Source organism: Olea europaea, chromosome 11, assembly GCF_002742605.1.
Source record: "Olea europaea var. sylvestris chromosome 11, O_europaea_v1, whole genome shotgun sequence".
Classification (NCBI taxonomy): domain Eukaryota; kingdom Viridiplantae; phylum Streptophyta; class Magnoliopsida; order Lamiales; family Oleaceae; genus Olea; species Olea europaea.
Genome location: NC_036247.1, coordinates 31,426,849 through 31,454,506, shown reverse-complemented (window position 1 = coordinate 31,454,506; position 27,658 = coordinate 31,426,849). Strand labels below are relative to the sequence as shown.

At 36.8% G+C, this 27,658-nt stretch overlaps 4 protein-coding genes across 7 annotated transcripts; 1 reads left to right on the top strand and 3 right to left on the bottom strand.

Annotated features, from left to right (window-relative positions):
• The first annotated feature begins 1,685 nt into the window (after positions 1-1,685).
• Positions 1,686-3,895, top strand: LOC111404056 (F-box/kelch-repeat protein At1g57790-like). Its single transcript, XM_023032775.1, has 2 exons — positions 1,686-1,838; positions 2,569-3,895. The coding sequence occupies exons 1-2, from the start codon at positions 1,807-1,809 to the stop codon at positions 3,650-3,652; spliced, it is 1,116 nt and encodes a 371-aa protein (XP_022888543.1). The 5' UTR covers positions 1,686-1,806; the 3' UTR covers positions 3,653-3,895.
• A 1,937-nt stretch (positions 3,896-5,832) lies between these two features.
• On the bottom strand, positions 5,833-7,182 carry LOC111404055 (replication protein A 14 kDa subunit B). The gene is made up of 3 exons (XM_023032774.1): positions 7,055-7,182; positions 6,684-6,956; positions 5,833-6,145 (listed from the first exon to the last, which is right to left on the bottom strand). Exons 2-3 carry the CDS (start codon positions 6,940-6,942, stop codon positions 6,081-6,083), a joined length of 324 nt encoding a protein of 107 aa, XP_022888542.1. The 5' UTR covers positions 6,943-6,956; positions 7,055-7,182; the 3' UTR covers positions 5,833-6,080.
• Positions 7,183-10,767: 3,585 nt separating this feature from the next.
• Positions 10,768-17,935, bottom strand: LOC111404052 (ABC transporter B family member 29, chloroplastic). Of its 4 annotated transcripts, none has more exons than XR_002704640.1 (10): positions 17,252-17,935; positions 16,071-16,157; positions 15,867-15,974; positions 15,191-15,457; positions 13,665-13,748; positions 12,806-13,022; positions 12,597-12,682; positions 11,921-12,108; positions 11,583-11,790; positions 10,768-11,177 (listed from the first exon to the last, which is right to left on the bottom strand). XR_002704640.1 is itself a non-coding variant. In XM_023032771.1 (10 exons), the coding sequence occupies exons 1-10, from the start codon at positions 17,846-17,848 to the stop codon at positions 11,031-11,033; spliced, it is 1,830 nt and encodes a 609-aa protein (XP_022888539.1). In that variant the 5' UTR covers positions 17,849-17,934; the 3' UTR covers positions 10,768-11,030. The 4 variants fall into 4 exon arrangements, 3 of the variants coding, with proteins under 3 accessions (XP_022888539.1, XP_022888538.1, XP_022888540.1); XM_023032771.1 differs by having other exon boundaries at positions 11,583-11,712; positions 11,921-12,023; positions 12,593-12,682; positions 17,252-17,934; XM_023032770.1 differs by having other exon boundaries at positions 11,583-11,712; positions 17,252-17,934.
• Positions 17,936-24,179: 6,244 nt separating this feature from the next.
• On the bottom strand, positions 24,180-27,186 carry LOC111404053 (rho GTPase-activating protein 1-like). The gene is made up of 5 exons (XM_023032773.1): positions 27,027-27,186; positions 26,759-26,878; positions 26,033-26,263; positions 25,270-25,540; positions 24,180-24,618 (listed from the first exon to the last, which is right to left on the bottom strand). Exons 1-5 carry the CDS (start codon positions 27,177-27,179, stop codon positions 24,566-24,568), a joined length of 828 nt encoding a protein of 275 aa, XP_022888541.1. The 5' UTR covers positions 27,180-27,186; the 3' UTR covers positions 24,180-24,565.
• Between the last annotated feature and the right edge of the window lie 472 nt (positions 27,187-27,658).

Below are 27,658 nucleotides of genomic sequence, written 5' to 3'. Positions count from 1 at the left end.
TGGTTGATGTAAAGGGAATGGTATTAATACCCAAAGTGGTAGTATCATCCACTTTGATTTACATCCTTAAAGGGTTTTGGGAGCTCAGTGCTATCAACACCCAAAATCAATATTACATTTCAAGTAACTCCCACCAACCAAGTAGGACTAGTTTGACGCGAACTAGCACCTTCTAATATATATAATGCATTCTTACACTTTTGTGTCTATTCATCCAAATGAGAGAGAGGCGTACGTACATGAAGGGCGATAATAATATTCTTTGATAGCGAAATTGAGAATACCCTACCACTGAGTGCGTTCATCAATTTTTTTCATTGGTAATATTGTGACCTTCCTTTCCATTCCCTGATGAGAATTATTGTTCAAAATCAATAAGTGAGGCGTGTGGAATGAAATAGAAATAAAGGCCAAATGACACTACTATGCGACCGCATAGGCCATTCTGACCTACAGTCACATGGTTATATACAGGGCTTAAAGGCACTGTCCTGGGAGCAACTATGCAATTGCATAGGTCTATTTACTAGCCGTTTTGTGGCTATTGCAATTTAAATTTTGATGGCCTTTCATTATAACTTTGCCGAGTTTTCGTGGGAACTAATCAAGGCCTATATATAAGTGATCAATGTTCAATGCAAAGACAATTAAAGCACTTGATATCAAACAAAGATCAAAATCTTGTTTTCTTCCATATTAGAAGTTTTCCCTGTGTTCTTAAAGTTTTGGAGAATTACACCAGTGCTTAAGTGTTAAATTCTCTACAATGCTTGATTAATCGTTCAAACCATTTGCCAAGGAATCCTTTAAGCACAAAAATTGTATTGAGAGGGGGCAAATATCGTTTGAGAATAACGATATCGTGTTCAAGCTTTCATCATTATTTTAATCTATTTAATATATTTTGTATCTTGTTTCTTCTCCATTTCCCCCTGGTTGTGGAATATTTCCAACATTCCGTTCATTTCTCCTTTTATGCATGCAGAAGAAGTAAACGTCCTAAGAGAGACAAATTGGCTTATCATTTATGACATTATTCCTTCAAATGTCTGATCTTTTTGAAACAAAATACATTTGATGGAAATAGTTTAATTACAATCTGAATATACAGGAAGATTCACTTCGGTCAATTTATAATTAGTCTAATTCCCTGTTTATTTTCCATTATTTGCCCATTAAAATGAAAAATATGACCGTTATCCATCACATCATGCCATCATATTTGACTTTCTATCTCTTGTGTGTAGTTCGTAAATGCTATATTTTTCATTCTTGTTCTTACATTAATGTGGCTCAAACGAAGCCTAAGTTGACTTTCCAAATCAAAATTTCTACTCTGGAAATATCTTGTACAAGGTCCTCAATTAAAAAAAAAAAAAAAGCCCTGCGTACAGGAATTTTCCATAGATCGTCTACAGGGTAGACACATGGGGTCCGCCCCCCATCCCATGTGAATATTTTATTGGGATGAGATCCATTGTTAGGTGTGTTCTGTAAAACATCCGTATTATTATTTTTTTTCAGTTGGGAAAAAAATTATTTTACCATATGAACAAAATAGATTGTTATTAATGTAAATAAAATATAAATTATTTTGATTTTGTACGTGGCAATCTGCTGTCAGAACTGAAAAGGCCGCTGCGACACAAAATTGAATAAAACCACACGTGTTATATTAATAGGTTTGGTAGCACCCACTCTTTGTCGCCAATCATATACATCTTCACACCCATCTTTTTCACCCGCACTCTCAGAGAGAGAAAGATAATAGCTTTGCCCTAATTATCTTATCTGCGTTTCGAAATCATGGCTGGAAGGAGAAAGAAAAAGTCGAAACTGTAAATTTCTTGATTTTGTTTTGATGAATTATTGTAGTTGTTGTATGAAATCTGAATTTCGTTTTTGCTGTTGATTTTCGCTTTAGTAATGAAAATTGATTTTTATTGTATTGATTTGATCTAATTTGTGGTACTAATCGGTTGTGTAGGTGAGATTGAATTTGTTTACCCATTGAGGAAAATTCAATTTTAGGTGAAAAAGTCATTTTAAAAAGGCTAAAGATTCAATTTTTCAAGCAATTAGATTTGAAGATCTGGAGAGAATGAGATTGATAGATATGTATTGCTTTGGATGGAACCCGTTAGATAGGTCTTTAGTGGCATTCTAGTTTGTGTTCACAAGATTGCATATATTTCTCGTTAAATTTAGTTTCATGGATGCCAATGTTCTTAATTCTAGCTGATTTAAACTTACCAATTTCTATATTTATGCAAAAGAAAGAAAGAAAAAGGGTGAAAGGAAGATCTGAATTATGAGGGTGCATTTGAATTTGAGGGCTTCAGTTAGATGCATTTCAAGATTTAGTTCTAAACCTAATGGTATATACAGTTTGGACTTCATAATCCATAGGAAATTGTGAGCCATTTCAATGAATTCTTTATTACATTCTCTTATGATTCATACTCCTTGTGTTCGTTAACTGATTGATAGATTGAATCTGTTCTCAACTGATTTGTGCGTTGTTATTTATTGCTGAAATGAATTGCATCCGGGATTCGATGCTTTTAGGTTACCTGAAGCAATCAAAGATGACAAAATAGTTGCAAAAAATGGACAGTCAGATGATCACTGCCCAATGCTTCAGCTTCCGACAGAGATTTTGGAACTGATTCTTTCTCAGTTATCCTTGAGAGATAATATCCGTGCTTCTGCTGTTTGCAAAAGATGGTGTGCCGCTGCTACCTCAGTCCAAGTGGCTGATAAACCTCCGTGGATTATGTTTTTCCCGAAATTTGGTGACTTATATGAATTCTATGATCCTTCTCGGCGCAAATCATATTGGCTTGATTTGTCAGAGCTAAATGGCTCTAGGATTTGTTACGCCAAGGATGGTTGGTTGCTTTTTTACAAGCCTCGAACTAAACGGATATTCTTTTTTTGTCCATATACTCGAAAGTCGGTCAAATTGCCTAGACTAGAACTGACGTACCAAGTAGTTGCCTTTTCTGCTGCCCCGACTTCTTCCAGCTGTATTGCATTTACAGTTAAGCACACCAGCCCCACAGTTGTTGTGATTAGCACATGCCGTCCTGGGGAAACTGAATGGACTACCGTCAACTACCAAAGCCGTCTGCCATTTGTCAGCAGCATTTGGAATAAGCTGGTTTTCTGCAATGGTCGTTTTTATTGTTTGAGTGTAACAGGATGGTTGGGAGTTTATGACCCTGACAACAGTACTTGGAGTATTTATTCTGTGCCTCCGCCCAGATGCTTTTTTGTCAAGAATTGGTGGAAAGGGAAATTTATGGCAGAACATAATGGAGATATTTTTGTTATATATACGTGCTCGGTTGTAAACCCAGTGACATATAAGTTAGACCAAGTGAATAAAGTGTGGATTGAGATGGAAAATTTAGGAGGCATGACTCTTTTTGCAAATTTCTTGTCGTCATATGCGAAGTCAGACCTTCTTGGAATGATGAGAAACAACATTTTTTTCTCTAAAGTTCGATTTTATGGAAAAAGGTGCGTGTCATACTCTCTGGCAAGTGGCAGATACTATCCCCGCAAGCAGAGTTATGATTGGGGAGAACAAGATCCTTTTGAGAGTATTTGGATTGAACCCCCTGAAGACCTCTCGATCTTTCTTTAAAGGCGATGGCAATAACTTCTTGAAAGGAGATAGCAACACCTTAATGATATAAAGTGAAGCATTTATGCTACTTGTATGTTCTCCTGTAATCTGCTTGTAGCTGTTGGAAGGATGACTTTCATCACATAAATGTTTTTTACTTTTCTTCTGCAGAATTTATGCAGCTACTCAGTATGGATAATTTATAAACTTGGTTCACAATAGCTTACTGTTTTGATTCTGGATTTACGGGGGTCTATGGCTTTTAATTGTTTAAAGATCATCTTTGCCTATATTTATTGCGTTAGTATTGATTCTGTCCCATTTATACAAAATGGCCATTCGAAGCTTGATCCTCCATATGTGGTTCCTGAATCGAGTGGAGGAATGACTGACCGTTCCTTGGCGGCATCTGGTGTAATTATACTCCCATTATGTAACTTTTTTCTACAGTAGTACAGATTAGACGGTTGCTGGCTTTCTGGTGAAAAAATGAGAAAACGAGGTTGATAATCATAGAATGATCCTTCAAGTATACCATGCTATTCTAGACTAAAAGATGGTCCCCCCCCCTCCTCCTCCTCCTAATGATGTTCATAGTGTCACTTTTTGGTCTACCAATGTGAACGCCTTAGATTTGTTCTGGCACTACCCCATATTTGCCTGACTGGAAAGAGGAACCCTCAATTATTAATGTGCTCAAATCGAAAGATTATATTGGATTTACATTTCCCTTTATATCTATCTGCGATGTTCACGGTTCACCCAATTAAGGGTCAAAAATTGTACATTTTGTTACTTGGGAACGCTGGAACCTGAGCTCTACCAGTTGTTCAAGCGTACGATCTCAAAACTTTCAGTGTCACATTGCGGACGGATGAGCACCAGAGAACAGGCTTTAGAATAATTGCTCGAAATAGCATGTGCATTACCTTCAAGATTCAACACTTTTTGAAATCACAATGCACATAATACATCAAGAAGACGTACCACTCTTTTTGATCTAGTAAATAAATTGTATTGATAAAAATTTCAGTACAATTACACCGGGCATATCCGACCTTACCAGATAAGCATTACAGAAGATCTAAGATCTAAAGCAAAAGGATTCAAAATGAATCTTAACATTACAACTTCGTCTAATCAAGAACATGAACTGCCGAATCCCATTGCTAGTTCCTTGAAGATGTAAGAATGGAGTTCCCCTTCTTTCTATTCATTTTTGTTGCGCCGGTAGTATTCTCCTCGAGTTTCCCTTTTAGCTTTTCATTAGCGGCTGCATTCGACCTGCGGAGTTGACAATCCGCAGCACCATGATCTCTTCACTCCCTGCAGTCGGATAGCTCATTCTTCTGGGTGCGATTTACAGCAATCTGTCCCTTTGTTGACAGAAATACTCCATCACATTTCACACTGAATTGGATAGCTTCAATCCAAGTTTACGGACCCTAAAAGGATTTACTAAATTCATCCAGTTGATTTGTCACATGACTGTCCTGCCAAGGAGGTGATTTATACGAATAAAGAACCATAGGAAGCAAAAAATAAAATGGCTACGACCACCTGCATCCTCCCACAATTGCCTAACGTGCATATACATGAACTAAGTAATTAGGTATGTCGTGCATCGAAACACGTTTTTCCCTTTCCATGCTTCCATAGCTATTGTATAGCAGAGAGCAGTTTCTTACTTTCCAATACTTCCATACCACAAATAACCGAGACAAATTGATTCAGACTTCCAGAGCTGGGAGTCCAGCAACGATCATCCAATTTCCAGCCAGTCCACCAAAATTACTCATTAGACTACCATTCTCCACAACTCACTTTCGAGCATATCAGGGACACAATACTGAGGAACTATCATTTATGTGTGGCAAATTGCATCATTCCGTTATAGGCAATCACAGGGGAATTCGTTTTCTTGGGGAGAAGGAGACTGGTAGCAAGATAAGGGATTTAAAACAACCGGCTGGGAACCTGGGAACAGAAAAGTACATATGGACAATTCAGAGTAAATATACATTGTGGGTAAAGTTGACAGTGGGCGTGGTTTGGTGGACATGGAGTCCAGTATGAGATGGGTAAGCGGGGATTATAGCAGGGGCAATGGCGATGTGATCAAACGAATTGCTAATAACCAGTCTACCAAGACAAAATCGGAACAGTAGAAAACATCATCGCTGCAACCAAAACAACCATAACCAAAAGGCTTTCCAAAATGATTTCTTGTGAAGAAAATTACAGCAATTGAGACCAAATAAACACAAGATACTAGTAACTCTTGCAGACCAAATATATAAATTCCATATATATAGTAATTGCAAGTGACTAATAATAATTTCTTGAATACAGTATAGCTCTATCCACATGTATCCAAGTAGAGAGGTAGATTGTGAAAGATAATATGCTACTTCCAAGCTCACAACACCGTACTCATCATAACTGCTCAAATAAAAAGGTGTTTGTAATCCCCGTTGGCAAGATGACAAACTTGATTGTAGCTAGCTGTATCTGCAGAAAAGAAACAAAAGCATAAGAACTGTAGATGCAGAACTGCACGCAAAACTCATAAACCATTTTGAACGTACACAAACACAAGCAATATTTCCATTGTGAGTCTACAAGTTGCACTTGGTCTGCATATATAGCAACTTATAAACCAGCATCAGATTTCTTGCAGAAAATTCTCATGGCAAACTGAGTTTTAACAACTTACAAAACAAGTAAATATGCTTTAATCTTGCTCCCACGGGCATGGCGCAGTGTTAAAGCAGTAGGGTTCCACACGGAGCATCGGAGGTTCGAATCCCCGCAGCAGTTGGAAGACAACATTTATGTTGGAAGGCAGTTGTGCTGTGAAGGCAAAGTTATGATGCGCTTTGTCGCCCCTCCGGGGGTCCTATCCGCACATCGTCAAGGGAGGTCTACAAGGTAATCTTCTCAATTAATCAAATTTCAAGTGATTAATTTCTATAGCATACAAGCAACAAATGTCTCGATAGGAAAATGAATACTCAAAATCTCAATAGAGGGTCTTCAGAAAACGTACCAAGATTGTCACCAAAGTTGGTCCATAATTCAGCTCGAATAGATTGATTACTGTCAGCAATGCCGATCACCTCTACAAAAGTCGAAAGAGGTCCAGGAGGATGACCTTTGATAACCAACTGCTGCTCATCTGTCGATTTTCCAATCACCGTGCCACCACCGTCAGAATTCAACACCTGAATAACCGCCCGAACCCTAGGGCCAACGTGCATCCTTAGTAGCTCCATGTTGACGAAAACCGCCGGGTTTGACGTATCCATTTCCTTCAAAAACCCTGAAAAATTAAAAACATATCCAGAATTTAATCCCGATTACAAGGAATATTGGCGGTTATTAAATGAAAAGCAAAATGGAATAGAAATTAGGGCTTACAGATGTCAACTTTTCTTTGATTCTACGGCAACTGATGGACAATTCCTTTTGTGTGAGGCAGATAGGGTCATAGGGAGAGTGAAATTTGCGAAATCCTTTGATATATAAAGAACGTAAGAGGGAGAAAAAGGCAGTAAATGTCATGTTCCCGCCTAGAGGAAGCTCGCCCCTCGGATCGGGCCACGTTGATATTTGAAGCCACGGCCCACAGCCTACATCTTAGCCCAGCCCACTGAAACTGAAAGCACGTTTTTTTACGGCGTTTTAGGAGACTCTTTACTGAGAAAATTTATCTTATGCAAATATGTTAAAACACATTATATCTAATTTTCTTTATTACGATCTTTGTTCTAAAAATCTCACTTTGTTCCTTTTGTGTGAGGCAGATAGGGTCATAGGGAGAGTGAAATTTGCGAAATCCTTTGATATATAAAGAACGTAAGAGGGAGAAAAAGGCAGTAAATGTTATGTTCCCGCCTAGAGGAAGCTCGCCCCTCGGATCGGGCCACGTTGATATTTGAAGCCACGGCCCACAGCCTACATCTTAGCCCAGCCCACTGAAACAGAAAGCACGTTTTTTTTACGGCGTTTTAGGAGACTCTTTACTGAGAAAATTTATCTTATGCAAATATGTTAACACAGCACTATATTAATTTAACTAATAATATGTTCAAATATGGAAGGCATACTAAAAGAAAAGCAAAAATAAAATAAAATAACCCGTTGATTACGCCCAAAGAATAACACGATAGTAGTAGTAGTACAATTTTGAGGTGTCGATTCCACAGAGAGATGGAAAATCACTCAAGGAATCCAAAATGTGAATGTTCTCTCCAAATGTGTAGGAGAATTCAATGTTAATATAATGAAATTAAGATTAATGTCTAGAGATAGCGAAGCGTCGGAATTCCCTCAATTGGATTGGGTAGATCACTTCTATTATTCATTTTTATAACTCAATTATACAGCACTATATTAATTTAACTAATAATATGTTCAAATATGGAAGGCATACTAAAAGAAAAGCAAAAATAAAATAAAATAACCCGTTGATTACGCCCAAAGAATAACACGATAGTGGTAGTAGTACAATTTTGAGGTGTCGATTCCACAGAGAGATGGAAAATCACTCAAGGAATCCAAAATGTGAATGTTCTCTCCAAATGTGTAGGAGAATTCAATGTTAATATAATGAAATTAAGATTAATGTCTAGAGATAGCGAAGCGTCGGAATTCCCTCAATTGGATTGGGTAGATCACTTCTATTATTCATTTTTATAACTCAATTAGAGAATTTTCATCCCAACTCTCTAATCGGAAGATTTAACAATAAAGATCAATTTAATTCACAATTGTAATCCTAGAATCTGGACTTATAACATATTTGCACATTTTTATTAGAACAAGATCAAAGATCGACCATATACATAAAGCATAAGGCAGTAATCAATCCGTCGATAAAATTATACTAAGATTAAAATCCAACAATAATTTCAATCATTCAATAGAAAGAACATGACTAGATCTATAAAGAATTTGATAAAAGTTAAACCAATCTCAACAATAAGTAATTGAAATTGAAACTCAACAAATAGTTTAATTTAACAATGGAAAAAGCATGACTGAATCCATGAAAAATCTTGTAAATGTTAAAGCGATTTAAATGTAAATTCATAAGAATGAAAATCTAAAGACTGGAATTGTTTAACAATGATGAACCAGAACCCATGAAACAATGGATGTGAAATTATCAAATCCAAAGAGTTCCTTCCTAACTTCATCTCGATTTTAGTTCTTCATGGAGTTTCTTGAGCACCAAGATGAGAGAAAAGTGTATGAGGGCGTTCTCCTCTTTTGGACGAGTTCTAGAGCTTATATCTTGTGTACAAGATTTGTTTCCCTATGTATTTGATTCAAATTAGGAAACTAGAATTCGCGCCTCGGGAATGAACTGTGTGACCGCATAGAAGAAAGTCATGCGGTCGCATGGAACAACTACTTTCGGCTCTAAACTTCTCTGGAGCCTTGTATGCAACTGCATGGTTTTTAAATTCTGCGACCGCATAGTTCAATTATTTCTTTCGCCGGACAGTGCTCAGTATTTTGACCATAACTTTCTCTCTTGATATTCGATTGAGACAATTCAAAATACATTGGAAAGCTAACAAAAGGGGTTACAATTTTTCTAGAAATAGCTCTTTCCCAATTCGGCCATTTACTAGGTCAAAAATGGATCCCAATATTCAGCTTAAAATCTAGAACTTATGCCATTGAAAATCGATTTGTGGAAATGTTATGGTCATATTTCACTTCTTTTAACTTTCAATTGCAGCCAATTGACTTGTAGCTTTCTCGAATCATCATTCCATCGCCCGTCTCATCTTTGATTTATTTGCAACTTGATCCTTGAACTTTCACTTATTTTGATCTTTTTTCGCTCTTTTCTTCTAAATTCTACTTGTATCCATCCATTTGCAATCTAAATCAAAATATAAGGGTATTTAGTGCATTTAGGCGTCATTATATCATAATAATGCAAGTATAAATTGATTAATTACTTAACAATTTGTTATATTATCACCCGTCAAAGAAGGTAGCTATTAAAAGAGGAAAACTTGCAAATGCGTGAGTTCACAATAAATATCTTGAAAACTAGTTATAAATTACAAAGAATGAATGAAATAAAGCTTACCTTGATCAAAGTGGAAAAGTTCAATGAATAGGGTAGAGAAGAAAAACACTGCACCCGTACACGTGCAATGTTTCACAGGGGCTTTATAGGCCCCTCACTGTTTGGGGGGCGGGCCCCACATGTATTTAAAAAAAATTGTGGGGTCTACCCCCACTTGTTTCTTGCCTAGTAAGGACCTATGAAAGGTCCCTGTACGTGTAGTGTGTTTCGGTAGAGAAAAGGGTAAGATGAAGAAAGGCATAGATGCTCGGTTTTAATTATTTTAGAAACTGCAAAACGATTGAGAAAAACTTAGATTACTCAATTTTGATTCTTTGAATTTTGAAATATAAAGTTGGTATTGAGTTGAAAACGAGAAAATGATATTTTTGGCTCAATTAATTAGTTGGCAAAGGAAACAAGAAAATGATATTTTTGGAGTCATTTAATTAGTTGCCAAATTTATTTAGAAAAAATTTTAGTTTATTTAATAAAAAAATATAAAATTAAAGAGATACTATTTTTATTAGATTTTTGATCTAGAATAAAAAATAGAACCAAATCAGTCGATTCTCAATTATGATACTTGTTCAAGTATTTAACTAAAGAATAATCACTCCATTCAATTTGAGTCCAATTTGGTTCGATTCATTTTGAAAGTTTTATCAGCCCTAAACTAAATGATTAAGATTTATTACTTTTCCAAGATATTATTGAATAATGGAATAATCTTCATCAACAACGTCCACTCTTAAAATGGCCAATTCTATGCAAGAAGATTAAGGGCCCATTTGTCACAACTTTTGCTTTTACTTTTACTTCTTGTAGAAAAGCTTTTGAATGAAATTACACTAATTATTGTTTGAAACTAATTTTTAAAAGCACTTGTTTTATAAGTGCTTTTAGAAAAAATCACATTTGATCAGCTTATTCTAAAAGCTCTTCTAACCAGAAGAATTACTCTCATAATATTAGCCAAACAAGTCCAAAAGCTAATTTTGGATCTCAAAAACCATGCTAAACCGTCCCTAAGAAACAAGGATAGAATTCCTCCAAAACCAATTACTGCGAACCACAAATGAGGGTATTAATAGTTGCAAATAATCAACAATATCGACCGTTTCAATATTAGAAATAACATGACACGCAAAATTATGATTGTTACATGGATAATTTTGTACATAATTCTTTTACTGTACACCAGAATCTAAAAAATGAATACTGAGATTGGTGGTAACAGCAAGAAAATGTCCTTGGAGGTCAATGATCTGTTCTCGTGCTTGTAAACTCGACTCTTCTGAGATGTTATATTACAAGTTCTGTCGATGACAGTGACCCATGCAGTTCATCCATAAGAGAGGAGTGACTAACCTCCCGCAGTTTCCCATCATTTAAAAGGAAAACTCGTTCGGTCATCAGAACTGTTTCCAACCGGTGGGCAATGACTAACACCTGCCAGTTATCAAGATTATATGAATAAAAACTTGAACCAATCCATGGGCACATCGTCCTTCAATGTTATTTGAATGATATTTTTTGTTCTTGTACAGGTAAGTGTCTTCAAAAATTGCCTTTTTGCATTGTTAACTCTAATATGTAAATGAATTGGCTGATATCTTATCATGATTACTAGTAAATCTAGGAGGCAAATGGGGAATCTCCTTGTCCATGAAATACTGGAGAAAATGGGTGCAGATAATACCAAAAAATCGAACCATTAAGTTTTTAGACAATCAAGCTCAATGGTTAAGGCTCTACAAAATACCAGGAGGATTCACATGAAAAAATACCAGACAGAAATGCTAATTGTTGTAAAATATTACATGAGTTAAAAGATCAATTTAAATTTGTGCTTACAGTGCGGTTCTGCATTAGGTGTTGCAAAGCTTGTCTCACCAATAGCTCTGACCTGCTGTCCAACGCAGAAGTCGCTTCATCTAAAATTAAGATAGTGGGGTTCTGACACAGTGCCCTTGCAATAGCCAGTCTGAGATATACAAAGTTGGGACATCTAAACATTGAGAAAATTTCAAAGTACTATTGCCTAGACTTTCCCCTGGATCCACTGTATGATAATTGCAGTTAGTTTCTAATAGATTACCGCAAAGGGAGACGATCCCTTGGAATTAAAAGAATTCGGGCAATAAGGAAAAGAAAAACATTAATTAGACGTTAGGAGTCCTAGAGAAACATACCTTTGCTTCTGGCCTCCGCTAAAATTTGAGCCCCTAGGACCAACATTAGTTTCAAACTGCTCAGGAAGATTTTTTATGAATTCATCTGCATTTGCAGTTTGAGCTGCAAGTTCAACTTTTCTCATATCAATACCAGTCATTAGATCCCTATACCCAATGTTCTCAGAAATAGTCCCCGCAAAAAGTGTCTGATAACATATAGCAGAACAGCGGATCAAACATCCAGATGAGCAAATGTTTTGCAAACTATTATAAGCCTTGCTATTTTATGCAAATACATTCTAACTTAGAAGGTCACGTAGTCGAGCAGGATGTCAACTAGGAACTTCTAATCTCGCCTCTAGTAATACATCAAATTTTCAATAGGTGCACAAGTGAACTAGAGCATTGTCGCATAGATACAAATAAAAAAAATCTAAATAAAGAATTAACACGTTTTAATTATCCTTTCAAATGATAAGCATGGCGAGTGCAACAGAGAGAGATTTCCACTCAGTTATTCCTCAAATACAGGCATAAATAACCAAGGGTGTATAATGACAAACGAAGAATGCAAACCCAAAATTAAATTAGGATAAAGTAACATAAAAATTTCAAATTTAAGTTGCTAGACTCTCCACTGTCAGAATTAAAAACAGAAATTGGAAAGGAAATTTAGATGGTAGCGCGTACTCACTGTGTCTTGAGAGACCAGACCAACATGTCTCCTTAAACTTTCCAACCGTACATTTCGAATGTCAATGCCATCTATCAATATGGAACCTACCAAAATAGAAAAAGGAACATTCGGAAACAAGATTTTATGATAATAAAATGATACAAACAGTACCCATGACCAAGGATCATGAGCAATAATAAATGATGCATTGATGGATTAGTGCTCACCAAAAAGAGGATCATATAGACGAAGAAGAAGTTTTGCAAGAGTTGTCTTCCCTCCTCCAGATGGCCCTACAAGGGCAATTGTCTCCCCAGCTTTAATGTGAAGATTCAATCCATCCAATACAAAAGGTATATCATCTCCATATTTGAAAGACACGCCACAAAATTTCACTTCTCCAGTAACAGGGCCTAATTCAACAGCATCTGGTTTCTCAATCACCTATATATATTGTTATAACCAGCCACCAGATCATTTATACATAGACAATACATTGTATACCTACTTGTGCGTTAATAATTTAATAGTTTCAAAAGCATGCCCAGAAAAAGCAACCATCTTCCACATGTGGATCTTTTTTCACTCATTTGAAGATGAACTTCATGCAAATTTTTTTTTTCACGATCTGTTATACATATAGGCAAATGTTCCTTACCATTATGACTAGCAATCCTATGACTCAATGGGATTCCCTTCTTTGTCTGCCTGATTCCAGTCCACCCCTTATCATCATTCATATAAATCCACTATCATTTGTTCATGAAAAAAAAAAAAAAAAAAAGAGCTTGCTACCTTCTATTATTATGCACAACATAAATGTGCCACAAGAATCTCAAACTTTTGGTAACCAGAAATGATTCCCCCAAATTCAGAAAGAGGCCTGTTATTAATTATCTAGCTAAAAGACAGCCTACTGTTAGGAATAAATTATTACTCAGTAATTTTTCTACAATATAGAGGAACCCTACGTGATGGGGCCAAACATTAGTTTATTTATTTATTATTTTTTTTAGTAAGAACACAGTCACATAGGTAATAAGACCTTGTAATAGGTCAAAAGCTTATAAAACCATAAAATTCTACCTGTGATTTGAACATGGTCAAATTTAACAAGCGCTCAATAGCTGGTTCTCCTTCTTTTAACTCGTTATATGCTTTCCCCACACCCTGCATATTCTTTAATTTCAGATGGATACTTTATGACAACTGCATAGAAGAAAAACCATGATAACAAACAAACATAGCATTGGAAAACTATTAATGGAACAAGAGCTTCACAGTGCCGAAGATGAAGAAATAACAGATCAAATTGTATGTTTCAAAGTAAACAGAAAAAATAGATTAAAACTTCGTCTTAAAATTGATCAAATACTCAAGGAACATTCCCAATTCAGCATTTAGCTCAACGGTGTAAAATGCAATACGTCTCAAAAAAGGTTTCTAAATCAAGTGGTTAAAAGAAAATTACTGCAATTTTGGTAACCAAACTAATTAGAATTGCATACAAACACATGTCAACTTATAAAATCATAATTTATACAAACTCCAAATAGAAACATAATTCACTAAAAAAACACACTCTAATCGCAAAGAAAAGGCTGCTAAAACTAGCAAAAGCCAAGAAAAATTAAATTAGATGGATTAGTAACTGAAAATCCATATAAAACCATATTGAAACAAAAAAACAATTATTTATATGAAGACATAAATTATTCATGACACGAGACAATTGGTCTAGTTAAACATGCCACTGATCAATTCTGATGCATACAAGTAATTAGAAATAGCAAAAGAAATAAATGACACGAAAAAGAGGACTAAAAGGAAATTCAGCTAAAAATGAAGTGAGATGTATACCATTTAACCAAGCAAGAGAAAGCATGTTTAAACCAAACAATCACAAATAAGAGGTCCATATATATATATATATATAGAAAAACAGTTAAATTGCAAATATGACGAGACAGAATATCCGAGTTTTAAAAACAGTTCCTTAAGAGTAGAGCCGCAGTGAGCTCTCTTCAGAAACACTACAGTTCTGCTCGAATCATTTCCTACAGAATTTTTTTACCCTTAAGAGTGGTTTAAACAGCTCATAAGTGCCATATAAAACCATAATCGTGCCGTGACCCTTTTATATCAATCTTAAAGGTTAGTTTTGTTTCTGGAGAAAGAGGAATGCCAGATATGGTTTTGAGGCTTCCAACTAACATACATTCCGCTAATCCTTAAACTTCAACTTGATACCGATTATAAGCATTATGAACAATAAGCTAAAAACTAGAAATATTGTATTATCATGTGATATAAAATTGTTTTTCCAGTTAATCCTTGAACTAAGTAGCACAAAAATTTGTGTCTAGAAAGGTCAAAGTGTGTTGCTTTTTGAAAATTGACAATAATCAAACACAAATCTGTAGACCCTTTTAAACATGAATTCCAATCTAACAGCTCAATGAAAAACCGAAATATACACAGCAAAATCTTACATTTCCATAACTGATGAGTATATGCATGAGTTTGTTATTACAGCAAGAGCAAAAAAGAAAAATCACAACGGAAAATCATAAAAGTTAACAGATATAGTTATTTTGAATAGATAATGTTACCTGAATTGGCTGCATCAACAGAACCAGGGATGTTATGAATGAAAATATGGCAGAACAATTGAAAGATCCTCTTGAAATTACTAGCGAGGCAACACCAAATGCAAATAACAGCCCAAAATACATTATTTGAACTATATGGGGAATGAAGGCCTTCATTTTCTTTTTTCTCAAATATGCAGATAGTTGGGTGGAAGCAATTGATTGAAACTTGACAATTTCACAGGATTCTGTGTTGTTTGCCTTCACAAAAAGAATTGAAGGAAAGACCTAGAACAAAATGAAGGATTCATATGCAGTTAAGATCATAAGCAGGCTAAAATAAAATAGAGAATTTTGATAATACTTCATGGAAATTAGCAGAGAACATCTCATAACTGCAGTTTCGGACTACTACTGTCTTCAGTTAAGAAACATTTTGCTAACTGAGTCATGTGCAGATGAAGAAGGAACAGAGGGAGTTCAGTGAAGAATATAATGATATTGTACTGAAGGTAAATACTTCACAGACATCTTCACTTTTCCCTTATCAGAAGTTTAACATAAAAAATCTTGTAAACAGAAATTGTCTTTGGCAGTTCACAGGTATAAAATCCATAATATGCACCTCGGATATTAGTGAAAACCCCCTAAACAATAGTGTCGCCCATTGTTCCTTATATAATTAAACTAACCATACCTCATTCAGATATGCTGAGAGGGCAGCAATACTGAGATGTGCCTCGTTGGATATTTCACGAAGCGTTTCTCCAAGATACCCAGTTATAAACGCCATTGATGGAATCGCCTAAAGGAAACCAGACATATTTTGATTCCTTAACTTTACTACATAAGATAAAATGGAACCAAAAAAAGGACTAAATTATGTCCATAACTTTCTCACCAGGGCAGATATTAATGAGAAAGTAGGGCTCGTGATTACCATCTGGGTAGCCATAGCAGCAAACTGCAAAGTGCTGGGTACAATTGTCTGAGAAAACAATAAGAATAGACAATGTGAAGACAGCAAGTGTGAAAGTAGTAGGATACGGATTGAGGGAAGACTTGTACACATCTTTAGCATTACATTGATTGGGGCTGTATGATGCTGATCAAAAGTTTGTCGTGATATATGTAAACAACTATGCATAACAGCATTACAGGCTATCTAAAATTATGAACATAATGCAGAAAGAGCTGTTTGGCTATAATAGTATTACATCATTTTAGTTTTATCCACGGTTAGAACAGTTTCTTTTTGGATCCCATAAATTTTACTGGCTGATACCTCCCATGTTACGGTTCCCAGTGGTTGAAACCCGGTGCCGCATTAGGTTAGGGAGTCGGATGTAATTAAATTGCTATTTCAATTTTGTAGTCCAGGTATTATTGGGAAAAACAGATAACTATAGCATATCTTAAGCGAGTACTTTGTTTCTGTCAACCCCTATTATTAATTAATTATATATTTAAACATAGATAGATAGTACATAGCCGACCTCAAATTACTGAGAAGACGACTTATTTTTCTAGTAAATTGTGTGATCTTACATTTATTTGCCTCCTCAAGACTAGTTCTACAGTTATTACACCATAGAGTTACGAATTTACAAGATCTCATTAGACATTAATACATCTTTTAGAAAAACTTCCTATTTAAACTTCACAAATTCTCACCTGTAAGCTAACGTACATGAACTCATGTGGTGATCAAATAGTACTGGTGAGCAAAAAAAGCAACAACCACTATCTATTGATGAAAAAAGAAAAACATCTAAAAGCCTAAACATGCTGCTATTTGATTTGATAAATAGTGGGTTAAACATCAATTGATAGATTTCATCACCAAGTAACCTTTTCATTAACCTTATAGTATGCTAGAGGAAATCAAACCACAGAAGAAATTGAAACTGAGGTAACTTATTGCTTTATGCATCCACAGTTACGAACATGCAAAATGGGATATTCAATACATTGTCGACTTCATCCAATCATTAACACGATAAACACCCTGATAACTAAATAAACACAGTTATAAATTAGAAAGCCTCGATCACAATACCAAAGTAAAATAGAAAAACTCACATCCAAGAGAGAATAAACAGTGTCACCAACATCCGAGGCCTCAGCCGTTATTCTATAAGCAATATCCCCAGGCAAAACCCCCTTCTCACCTTCAAAGAACCCCAAGTCCCTTTGCAAAACCCTGTTAAATACATAAACCCTGATCTTATAAACACAATTCAATGCAGCCTCCCACAAAAACGCCTGCTGCAGATAACTCGCAATAATACGAACCAAAACAAGAACCCCCAAAACCAAACCCTCTTTTCTCAGGTGCATCGGATTCGCAGTGGTCAATAAAGAAGGAAATTTTCCCACCAGGGGGACTATTTTGGAGAGGGAGTAGACAGAGACAGCGCTGCAGACCCAGCCGGATAGAATTGGCCGCCAGTCGGACTGAAGGTAGGGCTTGAGGGATACGAGAGAGGTGAATTTAGTTGGGGGAGGGCGGCCGTTGGGGGAAGTGGCAGTGGCGGTTGTGGTGGGTGTAGAGGATGATTTGCAAAAGGAAACGGAAAAAGGGTTAGCATTTGAGGTATTGTAGGTGTAAGTACTGTTAATCTGGAGATGAAAGAGAGGGGGGGAATGGGATTGTGTGAGATGAAATAGGAACACCATTTTGTGTTGGGTCAGACAGAGAGAGGGAAAGCAGGAATGAAGGCAGTGGGAGAGAGCTGTTTTTAACCGCCATTATCGAACTGGTTTGATTTCGTGGACGGAAGGACTAAATTGTAACAAATATTTTCCTGCAACTGTCAAGTTGGAATAAATATTCAAGTTCAGGGATCAATTTGTAAGAAAATGAAATTAAGTGATTATATTCAAGTTCAAAACATTACAAAAATTAAATTGTATTCCATTGTAGTACCATGTAATTTGAATGATTATAATATGTAATTCAACCAATTGGCCTACCTATTGGCTTAATAATCGTTGATAGCTCAGTCAGTTCTTTATTGTAAATTTTACAACTTAATATATTCGATATTGTTGAATCAAGATCTTAATTGGAGGGGAGCAATTATTGAAAAACGTCGAAATCAAGCAACTCATTCTCTCATCTATCCAATTATAGTTTTATTAATGTTATAAATTGTATGCTGCAACTGCATTAACAGGTAGACAAGACTATATAAAAGGAAGAAATACTTAAATATCGATAGTACTAGACAAGATTAAGGAAGAAAAAAATCAAAATATTATTCGTTGTATATGTACAATAGAGTCGTTCTGAACATGAACTTCCAAGCACTCCCCTAGATCCACCTTAACTCACTCAAATTCCTGAATTCGTTGCTGGCTACAACTACTACGATTCTTCCTTTCCTTTCCTTTTATGTTTCTTTTCTGCCAAAGTTTGTTCATGCACCCCAAACATTCTTCAAATCACTACCAACAATGCAAACTTGGGTCCAATAGAGTTTCTTTTTCTTCTTTAATATACATACTGTTGTATCAAAACTGCAATAACAGGTGGAACTACCAAGTTAAATAACAAACATGCCACATTGGAATATTATTTCTGAAAATAAGAAGTCCACGTATGACATGAATAATCATAATTAGACTTGGGAGACTATTGTTATGCCTAAAAATCGAGGCTCAAGAAGAAATCCACGCCTTAAACCGTCAAGAAGCGTTGAAGTGGAAGCACTGTATAAATGGCCGAGGCCCTAAAGCGGAAGCACTGTGTGAGTGTCGAGGCCCCTGAAGTGGAAGCACTGTGTAAGTGTCGAGGCTCTGAAGCGAAAACACTATGTAGTACTGAGACCCTGAAGTGGGAGCACTGTGTAAGTGGCCGAGGCCTTGAAGCGGAAGCACTGTGTAAGTGTCGAAGCCCTAAATCAGAAGCATTGTATAATGGCCAAAGCCATGAAGCTGAAGCCTTGTGTAGGTGGCCAAGGTTGGCATTATCGAAGCAGAAGCCTTCTAACCATAATGGAGTATCTTCCATGTTCACTTCTTCTAAGAGATCTTCTACATAAAGATCTTATCCGAATGATTGATGTGACATTTTGTAATGAATATAAATGTCTTGTCTTGTCAATATGATGAATGCTATGTGTAAGAACACTAAATGCGTCACAGGGTAGGGGATCAAAATGATGGCTAGGATTAGATGCTTTGGTTGAAGAGATGAAGCCACGTGACTCCTCATCCAATGGATACCTGCAATTTCTAGGGATGTCAAACGAGTCAAGCAGCTCGTCGACTCATTAAAGCTCGACTCGTGGACGGCTCGAGCTCGTCAAATGACAAGCCTGAGCACGAGCTGAGCAGGGGTGGGAACTATCGAGCCGAGCAAGGCTTGGCTCATCGAGATCGCGAGTGGCTCATGGGACAAGCCCACGAGCTCAACTTGTGGGCTAAAAAATGTGAAGAAAAGTTTGAAATTTTTCAAAAAAAATAAAAAAATTAATGAGCTCATGGGCTTGGCTCGGCTCAGCCCACGAGCTCGTGGCTCGTGAAATCATGAGCTCATGGGCCAAACCAAGCTCGTGTGTTTAAGCCGAGCCCATTGCCATCTCTAGCAATTTCATAGACAAAACTCCATACCAAAATAAATACAAAATAATTTATCTCATTTTTACTCTCTTACGAATAAAATTAAGTTTGCATAATGTTCATCAATCACAGTTGTTAATCATTGTACAATCGTTTTACAAATGTATCGTCGATTCCAAGCGTTGCTATCTCGCACCTTTGAGCTACTCCCACACCCTTTTTCAAACCGTTCTGGACCTTTTGTGTGTCTTAGCGTGTTGGACTCTTGCTCATATGCGTGCGGGTGGGTCCGACGTCTACTTTTCATGTGGCCCTAATTGAAAATGAGGTCAATAGATTGGCTTCATCTATGAAAAAACATATCATAATCATGAGTAACCGTGTGGTAGAAGCTTACTGTAAAAGAATATTTGGGCATCCCCTTGAAAATGATTTGTTTTTGAAGAAAGAACAATTGGAAGCCCCAAGAAAAAGCTTTTGAGTTTACATCAGTACTTGGATTATTGATATTTGTTGAAAAAGAAATATGTTGAGATAGAAATCCATTTGTATGACCCTCGTATCTTTGAAGAAAAGATTTGTACGAAAAATGAGCTCAAGCAATGAGGTAGTCCCACTTAGAAGGGTTAGGAAGACCACTGAAGAAGGGGTCACCTGGAAAACTTCTCCAATTAGACATAATCAACCTCATCACTAGCATAGATGAGATGGAATGATAGTAACTGCCCAACTTACTTGGGAAGTGGTTGAATGGCTACCAACATGAGAAACATCATCATATAGAAAAAGACCCTGTACAACAGCTCCAAATGCAATGAAATAGGAAGAAGATCCCCTAAAAAGGAAGGAGGCCTATAAAAAAGAGGCCGCGAATAAGAAGACCCCCTAAAAAGGGAGATGTCACTGAAGAAGTGACATTGAACAAGAAAACCCCCTAAAAGGAGAGGTTTCCAGTGAAGAAGCTATTGGAAGATCCATTTTACAAATGGGAGGCCTCTAAAGGAGTGAAGCAACATAAAGGAAGAGAAAATGACTAAAAGCGTACAAAAATGTGAACTTGGTCACTAAAGTGTAGATGTTTCGAAAGTAAAAGGACCATGAATGCCATATATCAAAGGTATGATTGAAATAAAATGCAAAATATGATATCAAAACATACCAAATCAAAAGTTGAGGGACCTAGGCATGAAATTACTGAAGGACTTAAAGGTAATTTTTATATTTTGCCTATGTACAAGCATGCTTCCACCGATTCATCATATAAGGCCTCATATTTTGCCTATACTTCAATGTCTCAGCATATAAGGCCTCATATTTTGCATGTGTTTCAATGCCTCAGCATACAAGACCTTCTATTTTACTTGTGCTTCAGTGCCTCATCTTTGCCTATACTTCAATGCCTCAGCATACAAGGCCTCATATTTTGCCTATGCTTCAATGCCTCAGCATACAGGGCCTCATATTTTGCTTATGCTTCAATTCTTCAACATATAAGGTCTCTTATTTTACATGTGCTTCAGTGCCTTAGCATATAAGGCCTTATATTTTTCCTGTGCTTCAATGCCTTAGCATACAAGACCTCTTATTTTGCGTGTGCTTCAGTACCTCAGCGTACAAGGTCTCATCTTTGCCTATGCTTTAATACTTCAGCATGCAATGCCTCATCCTTGTCTATGCTTCAGTCTCACCATTTAAGGCCTCATTTTTTCCTACGCTTCAGTACCTTTGCTACGTAAGACCTTGTAATTTCAAGGTAATTTATAAGATTACTTTAAAGCTATATGCGGTTATCCCTTGCCTCGCTAGATGCTTATTCCTGGTTTCGCAAAATGTTTATTCTTCGCTACTTATTACCGTTGAGCCTAGCTGTAAAATCTCATTATTTTGAGGCAAGATTATAAGACTCCGATAGTTTGAGAGCTATATGCGGGAAGTTTATCCCCTACATCGCCAAATGCTTATTCCTTGCTTTGCCAGGTGTTTATTTCTCGACTCTCACTATTGTCGAGCCTAGTCGTAAGACCTCATTATTCTGAGGCCTGTTTATAAGACTCCGATAGTTTGAGAGCTATATGCTGGAAGTTTATCCCGCACCTTGCTAGATGCTTATTTATGGCTTTGCGAGATGTTTATTTCTCGACTCCCACTATTATCGAGCCTAGCTATAAGACCTCGTCATTCTGAGGCCAGTTTATAAAATTTCGATAGTTTGAGAGCTATGCGTGGGATGTTTATTCCTGCATTCGCTAGATGTTTATTCCTCGCTACTTAATATCATTGAGCCTAACTATAAGCCTTTGTCCACTCGAGGCTAACTTACAAGTCTCCGATAGTTTGAGAGAGCCGTCAGCTCGATATTTATTCCTTGCTCAGGGAAATGCCTCACCATACGAGATGTTTCATTACAAGTCCATTTATCTTCAGAGGGTTTATATTATGGATGAATCATCCACCATGCAAGGAAGCATGAACGCCTTAGGCCCAAATTTTCTAAGGTTGTGTCATATGCCTCTTATGTACAAAAAATCATGGAAGAAGCATCTATAAGGATGAATCATCTACCATGTAAGGAAGCGTGGGCACTTCAACGAAGAGTTGGATTCCAAAGGGGACCACCTCCTAATTCGTTGAAGTAGAAAACACGTGCTTCCCATGTACAAAAAAAATCATAGGAGAAGCCTTTGCATAGATGAACCATCCATTGTGTAGGGAAGGGTGGACGCTTCAACGAAGAGTTGAATTCCAAAGGGGACCACCTCCTAATTCGTAGAAGTGGATAGCACATACTTCCCATGTACAAAAAGTCATATGAGAAGCCTTTGCGTGGATGAACCATCCACCGTGTAGGGAAGCGTGGGCGCTTCAACGAAGAGTTGAATCTCAAAGGGGACCATCTCCTAATTCATCGAAGCAGATAGCACATGCTTCGCATGTACAAAAAATCATGAGAGAAGCCTCTGCATGGATGAACCATCCACAGTGCAGGAAAGCGCTTTAACGAAGAGCTGGATCCCAAGAGGGAGCACCTCATAATTCGTCAAAGTGAATAGCACATGCCTCCCATGTACAAAAAGTCATGGGAGAAGCCTCTATATGGATGAATCATCCACCATGTAAGAAAGTGTGGATGCTTCAACAAAGAGCTGGATCCCAAAGAAGAACACCTCCAAATTCGTCGAAGAGGATAGCACATTCCTCCCATGTACAAAAAAGTCATGGGAGAGCCTTTGCATGGATGAACTATTCACCGTACAGGAAAGCGAAGTCACTTCAACGAAGAGCTAGATCCCAAAGGGGGCCACCTCCTAATTCGTCGCAAATAGCACATGCCTTTCATGTACAAGAAAGTCGTAGGAGAAGCCTCTATATGGATTAACCATCCACTATGCAGGGGAGTCATGAGAGAAGCCTCTACTTCCTTCATAAAATTTCAGCAAAAACTTGATGTACACAGCTTCAGAGAATAGGGACCTAAGCTCATTAGAAATTCAAAGAAAATATTTTTTTTCAAATAGATAGCTTCAGCACATGACTCCAGCATCTTCATCAAATTTTCAATAAATCATAAAGCAAAAGACTTACCACACTTCAGGTTTTTAGATGACATCCATGATAAGTGCTTATGCAAATTTTCACCATGTTATTTCACTGTTAAAAAATATGATATAAATATCTACATCTGGACTTGGGGGACTATTATGTTGTCTCAAAAGTGCAATAACAGGTGAAACTACCAAGTTAAAATAACAGACATGCCACATTAAAATATTACTTCTGAAAATAAGAAGTCCATGTATAACATAAATAATCATATATAGACTTGGGGGACTATTGTTATGCCTAAAAATCGAGGCTCAAGAAGAAATCCACGCCTCAAACTGAGGCTCAAGAAGCCTCAAAGCAGAATCACAGTATAAGTGGCCTAGGCCCTAAAGCAGAAGCACTATGTGAGTGTCAAGGCCCCTGAAGTGGAAGCACTGTGTAAGTGTCAAGGCCTTGAAGCGAAACCACTGTGTAGTGTCGAGGCCTTGAAGTGGAAGCACTATATAAGTGGTCGAGACCCTGAAGTGAAAGCACTGTATAATGGCCGAAGCCCTGTTTAAGTGGCCGAGGCCCGTATTACCGAAGCAAAAGCCTTTTAACCATAATGGATCATCTTCCATGTTCACTTCTTCCAAGAGGTCTTTTACATAAAGATCTTATCCGAATGATTGATGTGACCTTTTGTAAAAATGTAAATGTCTTGTCTTGTCAATATGACGACTGCTATGTGTAAAAACATTAAATGCGTCACAGGCTGGAATTAGATGCTTTGATTGAGGAAATGAAGTCACATGGCTCCTCATCCAGTGGACACCATCTCATGTGTAATACTATAACCCTCCCCCCTTCTTGTATCAATTGGGGAAGAATGCAATTTCACATACAAAACTCCATACCAGAATAAATGCAAAACAATTCATCTCATTTTTACTCTCTTACGAATACAATTAAGTTTCCATAATGTTCATCAATCAGATTGGTAATTATTGTACAATCATTTTACAAATGTATCGTCGGATTCCAAACATTGTCATCCCGCGCCTTTGAGCTGCTCACACGCCTTTTTTCAAACCGTTCTAGACACTGTGTGTGTCTTAGCGTGTTAGACTTTTGCTTACATATGCGCGGGTGGGTCCGATATCTGTTATCCACATGGCCCCTAACCGGAAACGAGGTCAACACAAACCATTAGATAGATAATTTTGATGGCTGTAATTGTAATTACCTTAGAAGCAGCAACTTCTCATGAAATGGGATCAACCTGAACATCCTTGTTCCGGCCTGGATTCAACTCTTTTTCCGCATCAACAACTGGAAATCCCTCAGAGCTTGCCATTTTTCTGAAAAGCATACAATTTTTACTTGTGGTTTTTCTGTACTAGTTCTTTCTGTTTATGCTAATCTGCAGAAAATTAAGAACAATTTTTCCTTCTCCCAAACATTTTTACATTATCAAAAGAAAGCTTGGTGTACATGTGAAAATAAATGACACTCAAAATGCAGGTCTTACTAGGCTAAACATGATTTAGAAGAGATCCATTACAGAGAGACTCAATACAGTAGCATGAGAGTAACTCCACCCATAATTTTAACAGAGAATAAATGAATCTCACACGTAAAAAAAAAAATTAAGTTTGTAAAGTAAATGATTGACGCGTCCAATAAAGTGTCGCACCACGAACTTCATCTCCATGCTCCAACCCGTTCTGTTGGCGAATTTATCCGGCTAGTGATCCCTAACTCTTTGCTCTTTTCTGTGTCGATAGAGACATGAACAACTGATTGCTGAATAATCGTTTCACCTACTTTCTTAACACTTGAACTGCTTGATTTTACGGTTCTCATTGTCTGGTTTTTTGAGCATGGGAGTGATTCACTTCCCAACAAAGTGTTATCTTTTTCAAGTTTATTAATTTCTGTGTCAACCAAATGCCATTTTCCACCCGGAAGGATATTCTTGATAGAATTAAGAAAACCATGTGTAAAATTACCAGTTTTTGATTCAGCCGGGAAGGAGTTTGGGTTGTACTTTGATGGTGATACTTGAGCAACATTAAATTGGTTCTCTGTGTTGGCCACGTTAATTATTGGTTTGGATGTGCCATCACTATCATCTCCATCAGAAGGCTTTAACTTTGAAGCAGGATCAGTTTGAACCATACAATCTTCTCTTTCTCTCAAGGTTTTGATTATCAATGTCCTTAGAAAGTTCATTACTTGGACCGCGTACATCAATGCTGTCAAAGGATCTGCCATCTGCAGCTAGCAAATATTAGCATCGTTGAACCAAATTAGTGTAAGTGTGAAGTGAAAAGAAAAAACTGTGGAAAAAGACTCTTGATGTATAGTATAAATTTCACTCTAGACTATTGAATCACCTTATCTAAAAGCTTAAGTTGTTAGGTAAATAACAAAATTATTTATTTAAATTTAATTTCAACATCCCCTCACGTGCATGCAACACAATTTTCATTAGCGACTGATGACAGGAATTAAATTTAGGACTTGTTTGATACTATGTTAAACCACTTTATCTAAAAAAGCAATCAATGTTCGGCTTATGTTTGTAAATGGTTTATGAACACTCAAGACCGTTTGCATCCACATATTTCAAGGACCCGACAAATACTACTTACTTATACACTATTCATTTGTATCTATTCATAATTTAAACCATTTATAAACACTTCCTAAACATGCTTAAGCGACATATTTTTTCACATTTAGTCAACAAAAAACCATATTTCTGCTCACCTGCGTCATATTTGGTGCGAAAACCATGGCAATATTACGTGCATTCATTTTGTTAAGATCTTCGAGCTGAGCGACATCAGCCATTAAGTTAATTGCCCAATCCAATAGAGCAGCATCGGTAGGTGGAAGGAGCCATACAAGCTGAGTGCACTCTTCTTCCGATTGAGCCCGCATAACCTCTTCTGGTGAGAGAGAGTCCAACACTCCTCTCGGGAGTTCTCTGAACCAAGCCTGCAAAGCACCATTGTAAGAAGTTTATGCAATATAGGTCGGAACTTCCCTAATGCAGTAAGGGGCACATTTGGGATTAGACACATGAGCATACCTCTGGATTAGAACAACCAGAACAATGAAAATAGAAAATAATTGCACTGAAGCAGAATAGTTCTCGTGTTTCACAGAAAATAATAGGCAAAATATACCTGTTTTAGCACTACTGATAAATTATTTTGAAAATAGATTTAACAAAGTAAAATTTTCCACGTACAAATTAATTTAACTATTTTGATAACTATTATAACAAAGTATGCAGGCGCATGTATTGCCGGTAACACTGATCAATCTTTAGATCTCTCCCCAGTAAGGCCTGAAATCCCCTAAAGTGGAAACCTTCGGAAAGGTCATGAGTTAGTCGGTGATATATTAGCACTACATTCTGATAAGAATTTACAAACATTAATATCTTCTAATTACTAAAGGTCTGAAGAAAGGATTCAGTTAAAGTACCTTAATAAGACCTGCTAAACAATGAACCTCAATATTGTCTGGTACCTCCCCATTATTTAATTGTTCCCTGACAAACTCTTCCTGGCCATTCTCGGCATTAATTCTGAAGATTCCTTCAGCCTTCAATGCAAGTGCACTATATCAGTATTTCCCAGATTGGAAACAGTATCAGCATATGATGACTTTGTAACTCTGTAGTTATATATTTGTTTAAGCACAGAACAAAGGAAAAAAAGAAAACTAAGAAATATTTACAAGTTCATGGTACCTGCAAACCACCTTGGGAGTACAAGCGTCTTTGCATCATCAGAAGTATTGTAGGCACACAATTACCTCTGGGGTCGGAAGAAAGCTGCATAGACTCTGTTGAAACTCCAAAAACTCGTGTACTGTCAAAGAATAATATCCAGGTCAACAGCATGAAATAAAGTCAGGCAGTGTTTTTTAATTATCTGACGAGAAAAATTTGGATGCATATGATGTATATTCCATACAAATAAGAAAATAGAAGGCTGACAATCTTCTGAAAATTGGAGTAAGCTAAAGCTATTCTCTTGAGGGATAATCTTAGAAATTAGAAAACTGAAATAGCCAATGTAATAATAAGAATGCAATTATAATCTTCAAAAAACGTTGATCAAAATACTCTCAAACCACAGAGGGGTTTATATTGAGCAGCTACGAAGACAAAATGATGGGAAGGGTAAACTGGGATATGCAAGCAACACAGAACAAGAACAAGTATATGAAACAAAACATAGTGAAATATTTCTATGAAATTAAGTCTAAGATTATGAGAGTTTCAAAGTTTATGATAAATGATATGATGCAAAATAAAGAGAATCTAGAATCATCTTTTCGAAGTTTTAAACAGAAGCTTGTGCACAATGTCTTTCCTTT

Excerpts from the sequence above, each read along its gene's own strand:
- LOC111404056 (XM_023032775.1), top strand. The coding sequence starts at position 1,807 with ATGGCTGGAAGGAGAAAGAAAAAGTCGAAACT. Across the intron at positions 1,839-2,568 it reads AGAAAGAAAAAGTCGAAACT|GTTACCTGAAGCAATCAAAG; the intron begins GTAAATTTCTTG and ends CGATGCTTTTAG.
- LOC111404052 (XM_023032770.1), bottom strand. The coding sequence starts at position 17,848 with ATGGTGTTCCTATTTCATCTCACACAATCCCATTCCCCCCCTCTCTTT. Across the intron at positions 16,158-17,251 it reads CTGTTTATTCTCTCTTGGAT|ACAATTGTACCCAGCACTTT; the intron begins GTGAGTTTTTCT and ends TTGTTTTCTCAG. Across the intron at positions 13,749-15,190 it reads TGTTGATGCAGCCAATTCAG|GGTGTGGGGAAAGCATATAA; the intron begins GTAACATTATCT and ends AAGAATATGCAG.
- LOC111404053 (XM_023032773.1), bottom strand. The coding sequence starts at position 27,179 with ATGCTGTTGACCTGGATATTATTCTTTGACAGTACACGAGTTTTTGGA. Across the intron at positions 26,879-27,026 it reads ACTCCCAAGGTGGTTTGCAG|GCTGAAGGAATCTTCAGAAT; the intron begins GTACCATGAACT and ends CTTGCATTGAAG. Across the intron at positions 25,541-26,032 it reads TCGCACCAAATATGACGCAG|CTGCAGATGGCAGATCCTTT; the intron begins GTGAGCAGAAAT and ends AATATTTGCTAG.
- LOC111404055 (XM_023032774.1), bottom strand. The coding sequence starts at position 6,942 with ATGGATACGTCAAACCCGGCGGTTTTCGTCAACATGGAGCTACTAAGG. Across the intron at positions 6,146-6,683 it reads CAACTTTGGTGACAATCTTG|ATACAGCTAGCTACAATCAA; the intron begins GTACGTTTTCTG and ends TCTTTTCTGCAG.